The 18,613-nt window shown below is 42.0% G+C and overlaps 1 protein-coding gene across 6 annotated transcripts; it reads left to right on the top strand.

Moving 5' to 3' along the window:
* On the top strand, nucleotides 1-8,857 carry LOC122624510. Of its 6 annotated transcripts, XM_043804111.1 has the most exons (5): nucleotides 1-371; nucleotides 441-841; nucleotides 1,206-1,368; nucleotides 7,432-7,604; nucleotides 8,599-8,857. In XM_043804111.1, the coding sequence occupies exons 3-5, from the start codon at nucleotides 1,214-1,216 to the stop codon at nucleotides 8,667-8,669; spliced, it is 399 nt and encodes a 132-aa protein (XP_043660046.1). In that variant the 5' UTR covers nucleotides 1-371; nucleotides 441-841; nucleotides 1,206-1,213; the 3' UTR covers nucleotides 8,670-8,857. The 6 variants fall into 6 exon arrangements, with proteins under 6 accessions (XP_043660046.1, XP_043660048.1, XP_043660045.1 ...); XM_043804113.1 differs by lacking the exon at nucleotides 7,432-7,604 and having other exon boundaries at nucleotides 8,599-8,848; XM_043804110.1 differs by lacking the exons at nucleotides 7,432-7,604; nucleotides 8,599-8,857 and adding an exon at nucleotides 4,944-5,124.
* Nucleotides 8,858-18,613: the final 9,756 nt, after the last annotated feature.

Raw genomic sequence — 18,613 nt, 5'->3', positions numbered from 1 at the left:
ACTGTCATTAGCCCTAGGAAACTCAACCAGATATTCAACAAGTCACTAAGCGAACTTATATTTTCTAAAAATGAATAATCTTAATTCGCCACCCTCCAAAGCTATGAAAAAACGAATCGGAATTTCCAGAAGTGTGTCCATGACGAAGATGCAACCTCCGGAAAAGCGGAAGCGTCTGGAAAATGCAATGTTATTGGAAATATGGCGCATTGAAGTTGATCAAAAACAGGAGGATTCTGGAGATAACATTATCACTAACAAAGTATTTAATGGATAGTTTGGATGACACTGGCATGCAAATGCGTACCTCTAAATTGAATTAGCTGTGATAAATTTCGATTAAATGGATGCTCGTCAAAATGTTGATTATGGTAAGTAACCATTAGTTGCAATTGATTAACTAATTTGGCGAAATAGCTAATAATAATGGTTGCAAACAGTTTTTCCTTAAATTAGTTGCGACTGCACTAATAAAATTTGATGGCGCCTAAATTGGATTATTGATACACTTAAATTATAAATTGGATTCGCTGCAGTTCTACAAAACTTGGAAGTTTCATTCATCAATATTTATTATGCTTGTGTTTTCATAATGCACCTTGATGATTGCATGGCGGTTGTTGGAATTATAAATATATGTTTTCCGTAAAATACCTGAAAATACGCAAGGTTGTGTGGCTGACCAGCGCGGAGTGACCATCTTCAAGACAGGAATATTAAGTGATTGCATGCACACAAATGTGAGGGCAACTCAATTACGGAAGCGTTTTGCGCCATGTGGCGCCGCCAAGAATTTCATTTGGCTGGCAAGTCACGTGATGTGCAACAGCAGCAGTCGCTGGTGGGTTATGTTACGCTATGCCGCAGAGAGGATCTGGGCATCTGGAGATCGGGTGTCAGGGGTCAGGGGTCGGGTCTGAGGTCTGGGGGTCAAACGCTGACCCGACACAATGATAAACTGCGTGCCGCAATATGAGGCAGCTAGCCGCAGAACTTTTTGGCCATGAGTGCAGGCGTGTAGGAGACCAGCCTGCCGCTAATTTATGTCATCCTGCGTCCCTTCCCAGTCCGCCGAAGATGGATCCTGGCCCAGGGCCAAAGGGAGTCCTTCTCGACGCCGGTGTTTAACATGCGCCGACTGCCGCCCTTCTAGTCACCATTTCTCCCTACGCCTTCTATCCTATTTTTTTTTGTTTTTTTTTTAGGTTGCGACATGGTCAACTGGCACATGGCATTCCCAGTGGCACGCTCCAGGGGCATCAATATTCCCGACGCTGGACGCGCATGGCCACCTTCGGCGAGGCAAGGCAGTCGTCGCTGGGCCAGCAAAGCTCCCAAGATGCACTGCGAAAAATGTCCCCATGTAAGGTAAGAGAAAAATGCAGAAAAACCAATTAGTTAATTAGAATACGTATTAATTGGTAATTTTACTGCAACACAAAAGGGAAAACTAGTGGGTAACAGTGGTTAAAGTTTGTCATGATTTTCTTGCAGTGTACTAGTTTCGATACAATACTTGGTCAGAGACACAGAAGAGCCAAGGCTAAGAACACAGTCAAAATATTGACACGACTTGCTCTTGGCCGAGCTCTTTGTTGCGCTTTATTGACACTGCCCAAGGACGTGCAACATATCCGTGTCCTGTGCCCTGTGTCCTGCCCTCCGCATCCTGGCATCCTGGCATCCTGGCATCCTCCGGCCCTCCACTCGCCACTTTGTGCCTTCTGTCTGCCAACTTGCTTTTAATCTCGTTTCCAAATTGGTCGATTTTAAAGACATTTGCCTTGCCTCGGCTTCGAATGGCTTGCATTTTGCAATTCGTTTACTTCAATAATGCCAAGTAATGGCTGAGATTTCGTTGCTCGATTTATATATATATTTTCAAACGGCTGGCTGCCTTCTCCTTTTTCCCCCCAAAAATACGCTCGCTGTCTCACGTATGTGCTTGGTTGTTTTTTTGTTTTTTTTTGGAAATATCGCTGGTATTTTGTATTTCATATTTTATATATTTGCTTTATTTATTCTAGTTTCGGTTTTTTAGTTTTCACTGTTGGCTTTTGTCGGTGCCTTCGAGAAAAATGAGGCGATTTGCACGGCTTCGAACGAAAGTAAGCGCACTCACGTTTGCCGGTGGAAATTCGTATATAGAATCTGCACAATCATTTCGAAAATTATATTCTTATAAGCTTAGAGTTATGTGCTAAAGCTAAGCAAAAATAAAAAAATAATAAAAATACATAAGTCCATTGCCCATTCAACAAGATATCAACCTTGTATGCTGTTTTGATTTCCGTTTTACACGCCCCATGACTTTTATACTCGTATTGCCACAATTGTCGAGTGTTTAACGAAAGTCCGTTGACTTGAGCTCAAGCTCATCCTGATTGCATGGCGTAAATAGTGCGCCAAGGAGCAAATGTCCTGGATATTCTTATTCACTTTTTTTTCTCTCTTTGCCCTGCTTAAGCCACGCACATCATAACGTAATCGCTGTACGTTGCCGCATAATGCAGACGGCAAACACCCATACATTCTTACGGCATTTCCATATGCAATTGGGCGCATTAATTCAATTGAGCCGATGACGATAAGGACATGGATGCCACAATGCCAGGATGCCAGGACGTCAGGATGCTCGAATGCCCGAATGCCCGAATGTCAGAATGCCAGAATGTCAGGCTACTAACGTTAATGAACCGGGTGGCAAAGTTCCGGACGGGGACAATGAGCGAATGACATCAAATATATAAGCATAATTAATGCAGTCCTTCGACAAGTTTTCCGTTGTCCTTGACTGCTGCTGATACCTATCTGTACATACAAACATATACGAATGTTGCCCATCCTTTGCCTAATTTATCCTGATGGCGGACTTGATACGCTTCGCTGTGCGACAGCAGCAGCAGACTTGGCTAAGTGGCACCCGATTCCCGGAGACTTTATAAATATGACTGTGCGTCATAAAAATGTATGAGGCGGCGTTGTCGAAGTGCATGAATTTTATGCCGGCCCGACTGTGTTTCTTCTTCATGCACTGTGCAAAAAAATTCGAATTAAATCCCTAACTATTCTTGGGGTACTATTTGTACTTTATAAGAAATAATTATGCCAGCTATAAACAGATATTTCTACATAAACAAAAGTAGTAAAAGTAAAAGTACAAGTTCTAGTTCCGTTTCTGATAAAAATCAATTTAAAACTGCCTTGCCGCTGCGCTTTTCTCCGTGTGTATGTGGCAAGGACAATCATTACGCGTTGGTGTTGCGAAGCAGCTGGGACAACACACCGTCCACCGTTTCCCCCTCCACCTCCATCATCACCATCTTCATCTCCATCTTCTCTCTCGTTCCATCTCTCATCTTCCATTCCCAAGCCCCATCCCTTAGCCGTGGATTCCGGATTGGCGAGTAGCCCCATCGCCACGTGGCCACGTGTTTACATGCGTTCCGGCCATAAAGTAACGCCAACAAACGCACTTTACAGCCTCCAAAAAGTGCCGGCTGGAATATGGGAATATGGCCATATTCCTGGGACTGCTGGCAAAGGTGGCTTGAGCTAAATTTTTAATGAAACGACGCATAGAAAACGAAAAAAGTTGAATTTATGACTGGCACATGAATACACGACACCATGGGGTAGCTAAATTTTCAATTATAAACAAAACATTTAATTAAACTATGTATTTGTGCTTATTGGGAGATGCAATTTATCAGATTGATTTTTTAAAAATATTATATATAATATATTATCTATAATACTATTATAGAATATAATTATAGGGAGTAATACATTTAATTTAATTGGAATCTATATTTAAACCATTTTTTTTCCTTTATAATTAGTACTATAATAAGAGGTATCATTTAGTCCGTTCACTTGTCCCACTCATCTTCTTCTGTCCCTTTGGCCGTGAAACCTTTTTTTTTTCTATTTTTATTTAGGCGGCGTCTTGGGTCACGACTGGTTTTTGATTAGCTGCGATTGGTCGCAGTTGTTGACGGCCTCTTGATGGTTTGGTAAAAAGTAAAATGGCATATACCCTTTTCAGTTAGCAGGTGAACGGAGTGAAGCCTTTATGAAATAAGGCAATGTAATTTTATATTATAACTATTTGTACTATTAATTAGTTTCATACAAATCTAATAGCTAAAGTCAGCAATGTCCTACCAATTCAATACAAATTCTATTTAATGTCGAAGAACTCGAAACTTTCTTAAGGACAGCAAACAATAAGGCCATGAATTATAATTAAGTGAAATTACGTGCTGATATATGGGTAATGCGATGGGTAATTAACCCTAATTGGAAACGGAACTTACTTTCCGTCACAATCCATTTCAATCGAGAGCTTTCCAGGTTGAGTCACATTTCGAAGGTTCGAGTGAAGTGAAAAGTCTTTACTCACCGCCGCTGGAAAATCGCTGCGTTGACAGGTCAGATCAGCGAAATTGAAGCCTGTCATAAGTGGGCACTTGCCACAAATTGCCCGTTTAATTGTATTTTATATGCATTTTAATTTTTGTTTTTTAACAATGTGCAAGACGAGAGCGCTGACTGATTAATGTTAATACATTGGAACTTCTTTCTGTTGCAGTTCGTACAACTTTTAATTGCCTTTTTATTCATTCGCACTTATAATTGTGCCGATTGTCACTTATTGTTTCTGTTTTTTTTTCTTTTTCCATATTTTTAAAGTTTTTAGCTCTTTTGCTGGAACTATTTTAAAAAACTTGTGATATTTGTTTAACAATTTTCTAGTTTGAAGCCATTTTAATCCTTAAATTATTTTAAATATTTGAATATGTTTTTAAATTAGGCATCAAAAGTGCATTAAGCTGTAAATTTGTTGCTACAATCGATGAGTAGTTATTCGAAGCCCTTAAAGTGGGTAAATCAGCTGCTGTAAGCCGACCATATAATTCACTTATCTGTCTCTTCCACAGCTCGACCACACCCCCTTTCTGGACCGCCGCCTCCATCGGAACGCAATGCTCCATTGTAGATTAAGGTCTTTCGTAAACAAGCATATACATACATATGTACATATACGTACGAGATGTACGAGTGTTTGGGCAATCCCCCAAACGATTCAATAATAAATGCCTTTTGCATTGTTTTCCCAAATGTGCCGCAAATTGCGAACATTTTATGCACTTCGAGCTACTCATTAATACGCCGGCATGGATGTGTTGTAGTTGGGCATACATACTCGTAGTTGGATTTCACATATTGCCAGCTTGATTGAATTTGACAGTAAAATATTTAATCCTAAATCATTTGCCCATTTCCTTCACTGCTGTTCTTTGGGGCTTGCATTTCGAGTGCCTGGCAAATCAATGGGAAATTTGCTTAGCCAATTTGTTAAATGCGTCAACACGCACACACACTTGGGCAGAAAACAGGAAACAACACCCATATACATATATGTATATGTACATATATCTTTAAATATCAGTATATCTGCACACACAGACACAGACGAGCTGGCGTATCGGTCAAAAGACCAAAAAGTGGACAGGACAGTACGTCCTGTCATGTCCTGGTGTCCTGGCTGTTAAGTGCAGCACGCAAATAAATCATAAAATATTTAGCCGAAAATTGCATACAACATTCTGAAAAGTGTGGCATGCAACGGCGCCAAGCATTCAAGCCACTGGCAATCGGCCAAAAAATCTTCACCTTCTTCTACACCGATCTATCTATCACGGAGCAATTAAGTGCCACCTCCTCTTCTTCTTCTTCTTGGGGCTATAAAACGTGGCAAGGATAGCATTTTACCGAAATCGGCAGCCGCATCTTTGTGGCAAAGTGCAATATTATCACGCTGCTTGTCGGAAGAATATATCAAAATATGTTGACAAACAGCACAAGGTACTGGAAAAATACATAGTTGCATATTCAAGAGGAAATGTGTTAGTTATTGGGAAATATACTTTGAGCTACGCATTTCGTTCAGTGCATTATCGTTTGTGCTTATCAGCCACAACACAACTAATTACAAATTAGAAAATTACAAATTGCAAAGGTAATTAAAAGAGAAATAAAACTGTAGACAGCTAGGAAGGCATTCTTAATCGATGTCAGTTGCTTACTTTTTATCCGATTTATATGTGTGTAGAAACAAATGAATTCTCCACATTTATCGTGCTGTAGTTTTCATCGATGCTGTTGCATAAAAATGCAAAGTCAAATATTGTGAGAGTAAAGAGCATTTTGTTTTTGCTGCCTAATTCTTCGCACACTTGCGTCGAAAAACTGTGCGGATTTTAATAAACAAAGTGTATGTGCTGCCAGCAACAACAAGCTTGTCCATGTTGTTGTTTTAATTTGTTGATTGAAAACAGTGGGTGCCGAGGGGTGGAGAGGGGCGTGGAGAGGTGGGGCACAAAAAAATTGCAAAGTGGCAAAAATGAAACATCTAGAACATCAGGGCAGCCCACCATCAATGCCACATCAATGATGCATCCACAAACTCCATTTACAATGTGGCACATAATTATGGCAGAAATTTCTTTTTAATATTTACCTATAAAAAATATGTTTAATATTATGTATAGCTTCTATTTTAAATCAATTAAATAGCTTTAGGTTCTAGAATCACATGTTTTTAAAACCATTTTTATATTAATCAAACTTGCTTAAAATGCGCATTTGATACAAACTGATGTACAAATACATTGTAAGTTTTATATATAAATGAACATTATTAGTAGGTTAGGCACTACTATTTTCTTGACCGCAACTGTGCGTGTGCGCGCGTGTGTGTGTGGGTGTGCGAGTATTTGTGAGGGAATGGTCAATACCGACTAATTGCGCTTAACAAGCCAAAAAAGAAGCAGCTCTCGAGCGAAGAACGTAGTGTAAAATGCAGCTGGGGAAAAAACGGAAGAATCCAAAGGCAGACGAAGAAGTGGGAAGAATCGTAGCTCCAGCGGTGGCTCCAAAAGGGATGGCGCTCCAAGGGCTGCGAGGGGGGTGCGAGGGGGTGCGGGGGGGTGCTGGGGGGTGCTGGGATGGATGATAACATGCTCCTAATGGACTTGACATGCAAATTGTCGTCATCAAGAGTGACCCAAACGAGCGGTGACATCACCCCACTGCCTTGATCCACCCATTCCCCCCTCCTCCCCCCTTCCCCTTCACCACCAAATAAAAGGGGCGCGGTTGGCCACGCCCACACGGCCAACGGCCAACGGCTTTGGGTTTTGATTGTTGATTACCTTGGCTCAAACAATAGCAGCAGTAGCATCTCCAGCTCCATCCCCATCTTCTTCTCCATCTCCATCTCCTTGCACATCCGCATCCGCATCCCCATTCGCATCCGCATCCGCATCTGCATCTGGTGCAGAGTAAATTGCATTAGGCAAACAATTGATTCGGGTCCCGTTGGGGAAATCGGTCGTTTAACAAATTTTTAATGCATACATTTAGGGGCAGTCGATGGCTTCGAGTCGGCCACATTGGACACTGGACATTGGACACTGGACATTCCATTGGCCTAACGAAGTTACCTCCATTTGCAAGCAGTCTCGTTCATCAGGAGCAGCATAATCCAACGATTGCAACGAAATTTAATTATAATTGCCATCGAGAAAGATGCAAAAGTGAGTACCAGTACAAGTTTTATTTATTCACTCTTGAAGGAGCATTACAATTGCTGGCAGACGGCAGACAAAGTTGAAGTCCGACATATTAGCAAATACAGTTGAACTTTTGGCAAATGAAATTTTTATTTAGGCTTGCTACTCAAGCACACAACATAGCTTTTAAAGCAAAAATAAAAATCTATGCAAAACGTAGAGATACGGAAAACATTTATTTTTGTTTTGAGGCACATTTTGCTAACTTGCAAGCAGAGCTATTGAATGTGTTTTCATTTTACACTGTATAGCAAGATTTTAAATATATAAAATGGTATCATTTTCATGGATTTCTTAAATGTTAGTTTCCTGCATTTAGTAGTTCCTGTTGTAGGTTTAAATACGTTTCTGAAAAACCCTGAACTTTCCACCCAAAAAGCCCATTCTCTCGCGACTGCGAACATCGCGAAAAACGCGATTCACTTCGCTTTGTTCTAATTGAAAACGAAAATGTAATTAGTTCGCCTACAAGCGACAATGTCGGCGGAGGTGGCGCTTCAAACGAAAAACGCACGCAAATGTCTTGGAGTATGTTTAAAAATGATCAAGGCAGTTTAAAATGGTGGGGAGGGGGGAGGCGCCACAGTCTGTGGCAACAATTAGCGGCAAAACGGGCTGTAGGATGCGGAACGGCAGCTTATTAGAAGGAGGACTCCTTGTCCTTTCCGCGTATCCTTTAGATTGTGGCAAGTATACTTTATGCATATGGTGGCAAACATTTGAGCGGCTGAGCTGCGAGGCCAACATAACCAACATAGCCAACTGGCAAAGGGAAAGGTAGTGAGCACTGCCAGCCATTTACATTTCTGCTGACTACACTGAGAACAAGTTAAGTTAAAACTATGACTAAAATCTATAAATTAAAAGAGAGCTTTATCTAATGCTTAATTAAATTTATAATGATATTTATATATATGTATAATATTAACATCATAGTTTAATAATGTTTTTTTGGCAGTGCCTGCCTTTTTTGGCATGTGCCTGGGATCTGGGCGGATTTGGGTGACCTGGAAGCCGGAGAACTGGTAGCCAGGCAGCTTAGGTCTTAATGGAAGCCGAGGACACAGAAGTGGGATCATGTTTAAAGAAGCTTCCGACGTGATACCGAAAAACAATTGCAAAGTGGTAAGTGGTAAGTAGCAACTCTGAATGCCGCACTTTGACACGGGAGAACTTTTTCGTCAGCTCGTTTGCCGCCCCCACGAAATTGTGTATTGAAATATAGCTGCTGGTTTTAATCACAATTAAATGGCAGGCGGGGTAATGAATGGAATGGAATGAAAGTTGCCTTGCTGCCTCTGCAAAACGGCGCCAAACTGCGGCGGTTGACTAAATTGACAGAGAGCTTTGTGCCACAAACCATATTGCAACAATAATATGACAAATTGTATTGTGATTAAGTAGTCACAAATTAGTATGATCAACTAAAGCACTACACACTAAAGTCTGCAATTTTATACTACTATTATACTTTTCCAACTTCTTGAACAACATTTACAGTGCACTGCAGTGTGGCAACATGGCGTATGCGTAATATTAACAAGTGTAATGTAGTTGAACGTGCATTTTTACCAGAATGTTTGGATAGGGTAAAATAATAATTTTATGCAAATAATTATCTAACAAGCAACGAGGGAAATTAATTATATTACACATAAGTAAATGTGAAATGTAAATATTTTTGAAATAATGAAAATGCTAAACGTAGTTTCTTTTCAAATTTCTTCTGCTTTTAATTTCTTTTTTTCCAATCTGTTCTGCTTTAAGATACAAAAACTCAGTATCTTGCTTACAAAAACTTTAGCTTTCGAAATCGAAACCGGCTGTTGCATAATGTGCTTGCCAACTAGAGCGTTTTGGGATTTGGCCCTGAACTGCATTGAACCGAGCTGAAATGAACTGTGAACTGTGGCAAAGTCGCACTCGAGCGGAGAGGTCAGAGTTCAGCCTGTGCGCCTAGGTATTGCAACTCGGATGGCGAAAATGCCAGTTGGCAGTTGGGTGGAGAAGGGTGAGAAGGGGGGCTAGAGGTGGGTGGAGGTGGTCATGTGGCGCGTCCAAGTGACCATAATTGGTCAGCAGGCGGCAGAATTGCATCGCACATGGACTTAGCTGCTTTTGCGGGACCTAGTTGCAAATGGCTGAATGGCTGAATGCATATTGCACATTGCACATTGCATGTTGCACATTGCACGTTGCATGTTGCATTGAATCAACGCAATGGCAATTAGCAGAAATATCAATTGGCGGAACCATTATGCTCGAAGCGGCCTTCGCGCAAGAAACTGAAACGAGAGTGACGGGGAATTTACTATTTTTGGATAATTGGAAATAAGGTTGCTATATCTATATAATTTCTTACACCTTACAAAATGTTAATACTACCTTAGTTTACCTATGATTATGCCACGAAAATTCCGCACTCTAAGAACTAAAACGTCGACTTGGCACCAACGGATCCACTTCAATTCAATCCAATCCAATTGAATCAAATGCGATGTGATCTGCTACGAGTCTCTGCCTCCACTCTGCCTCTGCCACTCGACTGTACGCCCACTTATTAACGTCGACTGGGGCGTGGCATGTCCTGGCCAACGCCGCTGACCGCAGAACGCGCCGCTGCGTAAATGTAACAGCAATGAGCGGTTTTACAGTTGAGTGAATTAATCTGCGCTCACACGCCCCGCAACCGTTCACAATCCCATAAACATATGCATGTGCGGCCTGCAAGCATACAAGCTCCCCATACACTGCACGAAATGGGCACCAACTTATTTTATATAATAGTTATTTAATAAATAAATAAATTATATATTTAATGCAATTTTTTGCATCGAGATTACCTCTATTTGCCAGAGTAAATTTCTAAAAACAACTATAAATCAATCTATAAACGATTATCTATATGCAAATGCCATTTAAATATAAATATATATTTTATGTAAGTAAGTAGAGCTTGAAAATGTAATATAATTCCATTATTTAAATGCTTAAAATATTTTTGCAGTGTTTGCATAGTGCGCATAAAATGTGCAATTAAATATTGTTTACTTTAAGGCTTAGAAGATTTTAATTCAAAGGCATCAGTTTACGTCCATTCGAATTTGTAAACACCATTTTCTGACGTCACTTCTTTTATTTTGTGCTTAGCTGACTGGCGAAATTTTTGCAATTGCTGTAAAATAATTTAAATTAAGCAAACTTAAAATGTGCAAATTTCTGGTAGGCAGTGTAGTGAACTCGATGGATTTGTAAACAAAAGTGATCAGTTTGTTGTCTTGTTTTTGCTGTTAGCATCATAAGAACAGAACAGAGTATTTTGGTGGGTGTTTTCGGTTTCTTTTCGATTTTATTTGCAGTGCAGAGATTTTTCACACACACAGCGAGACCATTTACACACAGGTGAGACCAATTATCATGTTTCAATTTGCATTTGTAAGCACTGCAGTTGAGTTCAGGTTTCACATGGAGCCGTTGAGCCGATTGCCGCTGACGATGACGATGACGTTCGCTGCTCTCGCCTGCTTTTGGGGCATTTGGCATTTATTGCAAATGGCCGACACCGTTTGCCCGCCCCTCGCCAACCCCCTTTACCACTTTCACCGCCCACCGCCCACCTGCAACCTGCCACACCCCCATGGACATATACACCGAAAAAGGCGTCATTTCCGCACCTGACGCGTTTTACAAATCAACGCAAATTTCTCAAAAACGTTTTAACACACCGAAATAAAAGTAAAGAAAAAAAATAGATTTAGAAAGGTTGCTTCTGGAGAACAACGACAGATTGATACCCTGCAAAGTGTTCTTGACTACTTAGTGTTACTAAAAAGTTCATTTACTTTTGTGACTATCTCAACAACTTCAAGTTACATATCTTTTCATCAAACTGCTTCTAGTTACTTCTTTTCAACACTGATTTAAGACTATATCTTTGCAAAGATATATCCAAACACTAGGGAAATTTCCTTTTTACAGCAAAAAGCAGTTGCAAAAAGCAGTTGCTAAAGATCTTAAAGTCCGTGAATAATTGCGATTCTGTATCAAATATCAAGTAGCCAAGAAACCTGCGATTACCGGCTGCAAAAATAAGACAAATTGCGTGTATATTTTCGTGATTTTCGTGTTGTTGTGCGGCTATTATTGTTGCTGCTCTCTGTTCGTTTAGCATTTTAGCCATGCTATTTTGTTTGCCATTGTCGGCCGTTGTTGTTGTTCCTGTTGTTGCTGTTGTTGTTGCCGTTTAGTTGCTGTTGTAGTTGTTGTTGTTGGCCGGCGGTGCTGGTTGCTGCCATTGTGGTTTGTTATTGGCCGTTGATAAAATCATCAATAAATTAAAAATGAAACTAGGCGCTGTCCCCTCACCCCCCCTTCCCCCCTTCCTCCCTCCCTTGCAGCTCGACCGTGCCACGCCCCCTGTCACTCACTCGACCATAACATCCGTTGGCAGTTAAATGGCAGGACGTTGGCGGCGTCTGTGGCCGGCGCCTGTGTGCATGCAATGGTATTTTTGTATTTTGATTCCTATTTGCAGCATACTCTATACTCTACTCGCCAAACGGGTAACTAACTCGCGGCCAGTCACCATGTCGCATGAATGGCGGCAGGAATTTCGGAGATTTCTGTGACTCGACTAATATTGTTTGTCTGACTAGCAAAAAAACCGCTGCAAAGTCAGTTAGTCGCCAAAGAAGCAATGAGTGTAATATTTCATATCAAAAGTTATGCCCCTTTTCTGAAATAAATAGAATAATGTGTTTGGATCTTATAACCTGACCAATTGGATATCAGTTTCCAAGGTGCAAACCTTCGATTCATTTTCCGTAACTCTAAATTTTCATAGGAATTTCAATTGGTAACTGCTCTCAAAGTTGGTAACTGCTTGCCTCAATGGTGACCCCGAAAAGGCGCTTGCAGAGTTTATAACTTGATGAAATTTACTACGATTTTCACTCTACCAAGAAGAAGCTTAAACAATATTCCTCTTTTTTTTTGGTAACCAAAAACTGGAACTGCGAGTGTAGCTTGGTTTCGTTCCCGCCGCCGTTTGGCTCAATGGACGAGCATATTTCTTTGTTTGCTCACATATTCCCGCGTGCTCACACACTCAGGTGTGTGGTGTGTACGTGTACCTGATGTCCCTGTTTTGTCTGTTTTGTCTGCTTTGTGTGCTTTGTCTGTTGCAACCCGGCAGCCCAGCAACCCGGCAGCCCAGCGACGCCAGCAACAATAACAGTCGACGAGGGTGCACCACAATGGACAGTTTTGCATAACGCATTAGAGAGGCATTCAAATAGGCAGCCAACATCGCGTATACGCCGCGTGGTCGTCGACACGCATTCAATGGATTTTCGCCCATACTTTTTGGACTCGGTTGAGGTTGAGGTGGCTGTTGCTGTTGCTGCCGCTGCTGCTTTTGGCACGTAATAATAATGGAGGCAATAAACAATGCAAAATTCGTCGAATTTTGATTATTTTATAATAAGTAGTTGATCGAACAAATATTGCATTAATGAAGAAGACGATTCTGACTATGATAGATGGATGCATAGATGGATGGATGGATGGGCAGATGTGTGGATAGATTGTTCCTGCGCTCATTGTTGCTGCCCCTTTGTGGCTTAAACCGATTGAATGGACTCGGTTGCTAACACTATGCATATACATATATGCATATTGTATATACATACCTACGTTTGTATATATGAGTATATTCCCCAATGTTATCGCTACGCACGAGTGATGGATATTAATTGTAATGGCCTTTGCTGCAACAACTGCTGTTTAACAATTGTGCACTTTATTCTCATTTGTCTTCTGCTTAATTAACTTGCTGCCGAGGTCCTTTTGTTGGTTTTGTTAGCTTTGAAATTGCATTGTTTCCACTCACCATAAACCGAGATTCTCGGTGTGGCATACGATGATGTTCAATGTATTATCGGAAATTTCATGATTAAGGCAATAGTCGAGACGCATTGATTTTTGAATATTTGCAAAACGCATAAAGCACTTTCATTTCAGTCGGAACTTGCCATTTTCCAAGCCATTTGCAATGATTGATTACCCTAAAGTCCAAAAATCATTAGAGTTAATAAGAAAGCCATTTCAGAAGTTACTTATCAAGGAAAAATTTATATTTAAATCCTTATTTAAAGCGTTGTATTAGGGTTATGATTAGTTGATAGTTTGTTAGTTTACTCACATAAATGGAAATAACAGTGTAATTTACCTTGTGATTTTGCTTCATATCTGCTTTGAGTAGCAGTACCTCTTTGGAACATAGCTAGCTTTTAGTTTATCATAATGATTGCTATTTTCCGTTCAGACATGCATAGAAATCTCGGCCTACTTTTCGCAAATAATGCTACTGCTTTCTGTTTAATCAAACCCTATGCGAAACGCTATTAAATGTGCACATCGTCACGTCGTCCAGTTGCCAGTTGCCACTTGGGAGGCAATCCAAGACAATGGGCGCCCGTCCGAAAATGTAGCACTAATGAGGCACATGCCACACGCACACCCCTTCACCCCCGCACCACCCACTGCCAGCCATTAGGAACACCCACTTTTAAACACCCACAACCACTCCACCCCCCTCTCGCCACTCGCCACTCGCGCGAAGAAGTTGCGCTCTGCAGTCGCGCAATTGTCAACAGCAAAACAATATACAAATAAATTGTATTTTATTTCACTTAAGTTGAAAGGCAGCATCGCAAGGAGCCACGCGCTGCGCTGTCTTTTGGCAGCTGCACTGCGATAAATTCATTGATAGTTGGCCACATTACTCGCTTAATGCCAGTTGCCAGCTGCATTTGCTATAACTTTGATTTAAGCAATTAATGTTATTTATATTGCCATTAAATACAGTTTTGTTCATCATAAACAGAGTGTAATGATAAGCCATTCAAATGGCAGCAACTATGATGAACATTTGTGTTCAGTGTAGTCGAAGAAGCCGGCAGTGGGACGAAACGAAGATGTTGCAGATGCGGGACTTGGGACTCGCAGGATCCTGAAATGCAGAGAGGGGGCAGGGAGAGAGGGGGGAAGGACCTTGAGGAGGCGACAGGAGGCGTTCAGGTGAACGTCGGCACTGACAATGCCCCGTCTTCGTTGTCGTAGTTGCATTTCGTGGCTGTTGCACTAAAACAAAGCAGGCTGCCAGGACAATGGTGGCAGGATAAGCAACAACCAGGATCTGCACAAAAGCCAGGATGAAAACAAGGGGGGGGAGGGGGCGTAGGGGGGCGTGGCAAAAAGTGGCAGTGGCGCCTGAAAATGGGGTGCTGCATTTAACCCGTTGGTGGAGCCGGACGATTAGAAAATCGATGCTTAAACTCGTATAATTGCACATTTATAATTAATCGACAGTCTAAGCGAATTATTATGCGCTTCCTTTTGCAAAACGCCAGCGGCATATTTTCCATGTTTGCTGTCTGCCTACAATTTTTAAGTTAATAAGCCGTTGAGCTCTGTGGTTTTGTGTGTTGGGAAATTAAGCAGTTATGGAACAATATTATGGCTAAAGGCCATATTTGAAATCTGTTAATTTGTGTGATTCTTGGGATTATACATTTAGGGACTTGCAAAATCTATAAGCTAAACGAATTTTGCATATAAGCTCAAGTTGTTTAATATACATTCAATTCAAGTTGTTTAATTTACTTTCAATTCAAGTTGTTTAATATACATTCAAGTTGTTTAATATACATACATTCAGTTCAAGTTGTTTGATATACATTCAAGTTGTTTAATATACATTCAATTTGTTTAATATCCATTCGATTCCAACATGTTTCTCTCTCTTTTCAGACGTGCAACATTCACTTTCTTGGGCATGAATAATAATTTAACTTATTGAAAAGTCGCCTCCATGGGGATGGCAAAAGTTCAGGGACAGCAGTTCAGCCTATACATTCAAATATATTTTAAAATAAATGTTTTCATTTTTGTGCTTACCGAAGAACAGATTCCACAGGGGAACTACAAAAGTTCATGGACATGCACCCACCCCTAAAAAAGGGCAAAATATATATAAATAAATACATATATAGTATGCAAAAAATTTACATTTAAGAGGGGGGAAGGGGAGGGGGAGAAATGCGTGGTAGTCTAGATAATACACTTGATGGCGAACGCTTAGCAGACTGCTCTTGATTTAAATGAGACCTTAATGGCTCATAGACTGTCAGTTTCCAGCTTTCGGCTTTCAGTTTCAGTTTTTAGTTTGGCAGGGGTATGTGTTCTACGACCTGGCCATATCTTAAACCCCTCAAGACGCAGGACTTTTGTGGCAAGGTGGCAAAGGATGGTGCTGCTACTGCCGCTGCTGCTGCGGCGTTTCGCATAAATGCAGAAAGTTTGCAGCAAGGTAGCCTTGATGTTGCCACTGCACTTTTTGTGCCGCATGCCGCAGCAAATTCCCCTTTGCCACGCCCTTGCCAGCCAGCCAACAAAACTCGCAACTTTTGCCCACCTGCATGCAACAGAGTTGCAGCAACGCTTTTTGGCTCGCTGAGTGCAATTTTTTAATGACAACTTTCGCCGGGGACTGAGTGGGTGGGTGGTGTGGGTGTGTGTGGTGGGTTGGTTGGTCGAAAATCAACTTGATGCTGCTCGACGATGCGCAAACCGAGCGAAGTGAGTGCAAAGGGCTTAGGACTCTCGCTGCCAAAAGCAGCAAAAACATGGCAGAAATCAGAGGAAAACCATCAACGGCAACAACAATGATAACAACAAGGGGGCGGTGGGGGGGTGGGGAAAACCGTTCAAGTGAGCAGCCATAAGAGATTTCCCCGCCGCACCAGCCAAGAAATTCGAATCCGAGTGGCAGAGCAAAAGTAAAGCAAAGTCAGCAAAGTGCAACGCGCAGGGAAAACAACCTGAAAGCAGAATGCACCGGAAAAATATAACTAAGCCATGAATATATAATCAAACAAGTAAATATGTGATAAAAAATATTTATATTCATAGCCCAAATTAAGTTTATATCAAAATTACTATATCAATAAAAAGAAATCATTTTTAAAACTTGCGCTTTTAAAAATGTGTCTGTATTTAATAGTAAATATAGGAAAATCTTTGCTTTAATAGTAAGTGCAATAGATAGATTCATTTCGCATCAAGTTTAATAATATAATTTTCTTTTAATTTTAGCTGCAGTTTTAATATGCATGTATATTGTGATAAATCAGCTTATATGTTGCAATCATTGCTCATGCGGCTTTTCGCTCTGAAAATGGAAGATGTGTGCCACCATTGGATCCGCAGGCGAGGTGACACACTGGCCGAGTTCAAATGACTCCGAGTATCTGATGCCGAAGTTGAAGCTGAAGTTGAAGTTGAAGTTGAAGTTGGGGGCGTGCAGGAAGCAGGACCTGCAGCTGTCATCTTAATTTGCATGCTGTCGCTGGCGGTGCGTGTGTAATTTATTTGTCGCGCGAGCGGAATTCCCTTGAACTTGTCCGCTGGCATCAGCATCACCATCACCATCAAACCCAGCAGTGGCAGCAACACCAGCAGCAGCAGCAGCAGCAACTGCGGCGCACTTGCAGCATGCAACATGCAACATGAGCAGCAGTAAGCAGTCATCAGTCCGTCTCGTGTCCTGCGTCCTGTGTCTGTGCCACATCGTGCGTCTGCCGACGTCACGCAGGACTCTTCGTGCCTCCCGCTGCAGTTGCAGCGCTGCCCGCCTCTCGGCCACGACTGCCGCTCGGAGGCGCCACACGAGCCAAAGGCGCGCAATGGAGTCCACACGGGACACCGCCAGCGATGCCCCGCCCCTTCGATAACAAGTGGGCGCACCTACCTATTTGAGGTAATTAGATTATAGAAAATACATAAGCAGCAAGCATTTTGTTTAAATTCTTTACATACATAAATTACTTTCAATACACACCTGAAATGAGAAATAACGGAACATAATAAACTGATGTTATATGCGATTTAAAACTAACTGTTCTCAAGATGTAAATATTATGTTAATGTATTTATACATACATGCATGCACATGCATGCTTTTCATTGAAGCAGTGGGTGTGTTTGTTTTCAAACAACACCCTTCCAATTGTTTTCAAAATTTGGTGTGCAAAACCACATTACACGTGTTTCTTAATTTTGGGGTGGCTTAACCCCTGGCTTAACCCCTGGCCGGCATTTATCGAACTTTTGCTCATCTCCCAAGCGAATGCCATCCACAGACACGTTCCACATGCGCCTGCGCATCGCCCGAAAACGGCACACGAAGTGCATATCTGTGGGAGAGCGGAGCGGGATGCGGAAGTGGAGCAGCAGCGCCGAATGCACACCGACACACGCACTCACCCACACGCTGCCGTCGTGTGCGCCGTGCCAAAGGTGAGTGCGCGTGTGTGGAACTCGTGGACTCGGCCCACTGACGAATGGCCACGAGGCGACACGAAGCGTTGGCCGAGTTTCGAGCTTCGATTCAGTGTCGTTTAGGTTATCGAACGCAACGGTTTGGCGCCACGCGATTGAAGGCGGATATTCACTGCACCTGATTCGACTCGATTCGATTCGTTTCGTCTCGTCTCGTTTCGGATCGTCTTGCCACACAAACTCGAACTCGAATGCGAGTCCTCGAAAGCTGAAATCTCTGCGATATCGAAACTGAAAATCACGAGAAATTCAAACGCTGCAAAAACCGCGACGAAACGGTCGCGATCGCGATCGCCAAATTGCAATTGTGGCTGGCTCGTCCTTAAGCGCCCAACGCCCCATGTCCCACGCCCCCGCCCGTCACCCCCGGAACGTCGTCCCCTTACCGCGCCGCCCAACAAATTAACCCCCGTTAACCCCCGGGAAATTCAAAACGCGTCGCGTCGGGAAACGCGTGCCGCCGCCGCTGCCGCCAATTGCATCTGTTGTTTGTTGTTTTTTTCGGTTGAGTGTGTGAGAGAGTGCCATCTAAATTGCATTGTTGTTGTTGTTTCTCTTTTTGGGGTTTTCCT

The sequence above is a fragment of the Drosophila teissieri genome, chromosome X (assembly GCF_016746235.2).
Source record: "Drosophila teissieri strain GT53w chromosome X, Prin_Dtei_1.1, whole genome shotgun sequence".
Taxonomy (NCBI): Eukaryota; Metazoa; Arthropoda; class Insecta; order Diptera; family Drosophilidae; genus Drosophila; species Drosophila teissieri.
Note: the sequence above shows the minus strand (reverse complement) of the source record. Positions and strands in the feature narration are given on the sequence as shown.

Bases quoted from the DNA above. Each gene is read 5' to 3' on its own strand.
- LOC122624510 (XM_043804109.1), top strand. From the start codon at position 729: ATGCACACAAATGTGAGGGCAACTCAATTACGGAAGCGTTTTGCGCCA. The intron at 842-1,205 runs GTGGGTTATGTT...TTTTTTTTTTAG, and splicing joins TGCAACAGCAGCAGTCGCTG to GTTGCGACATGGTCAACTGG. The intron at 1,369-3,373 runs GTAAGAGAAAAA...TCCATTCCCAAG, and splicing joins GAAAAATGTCCCCATGTAAG to CCCCATCCCTTAGCCGTGGA.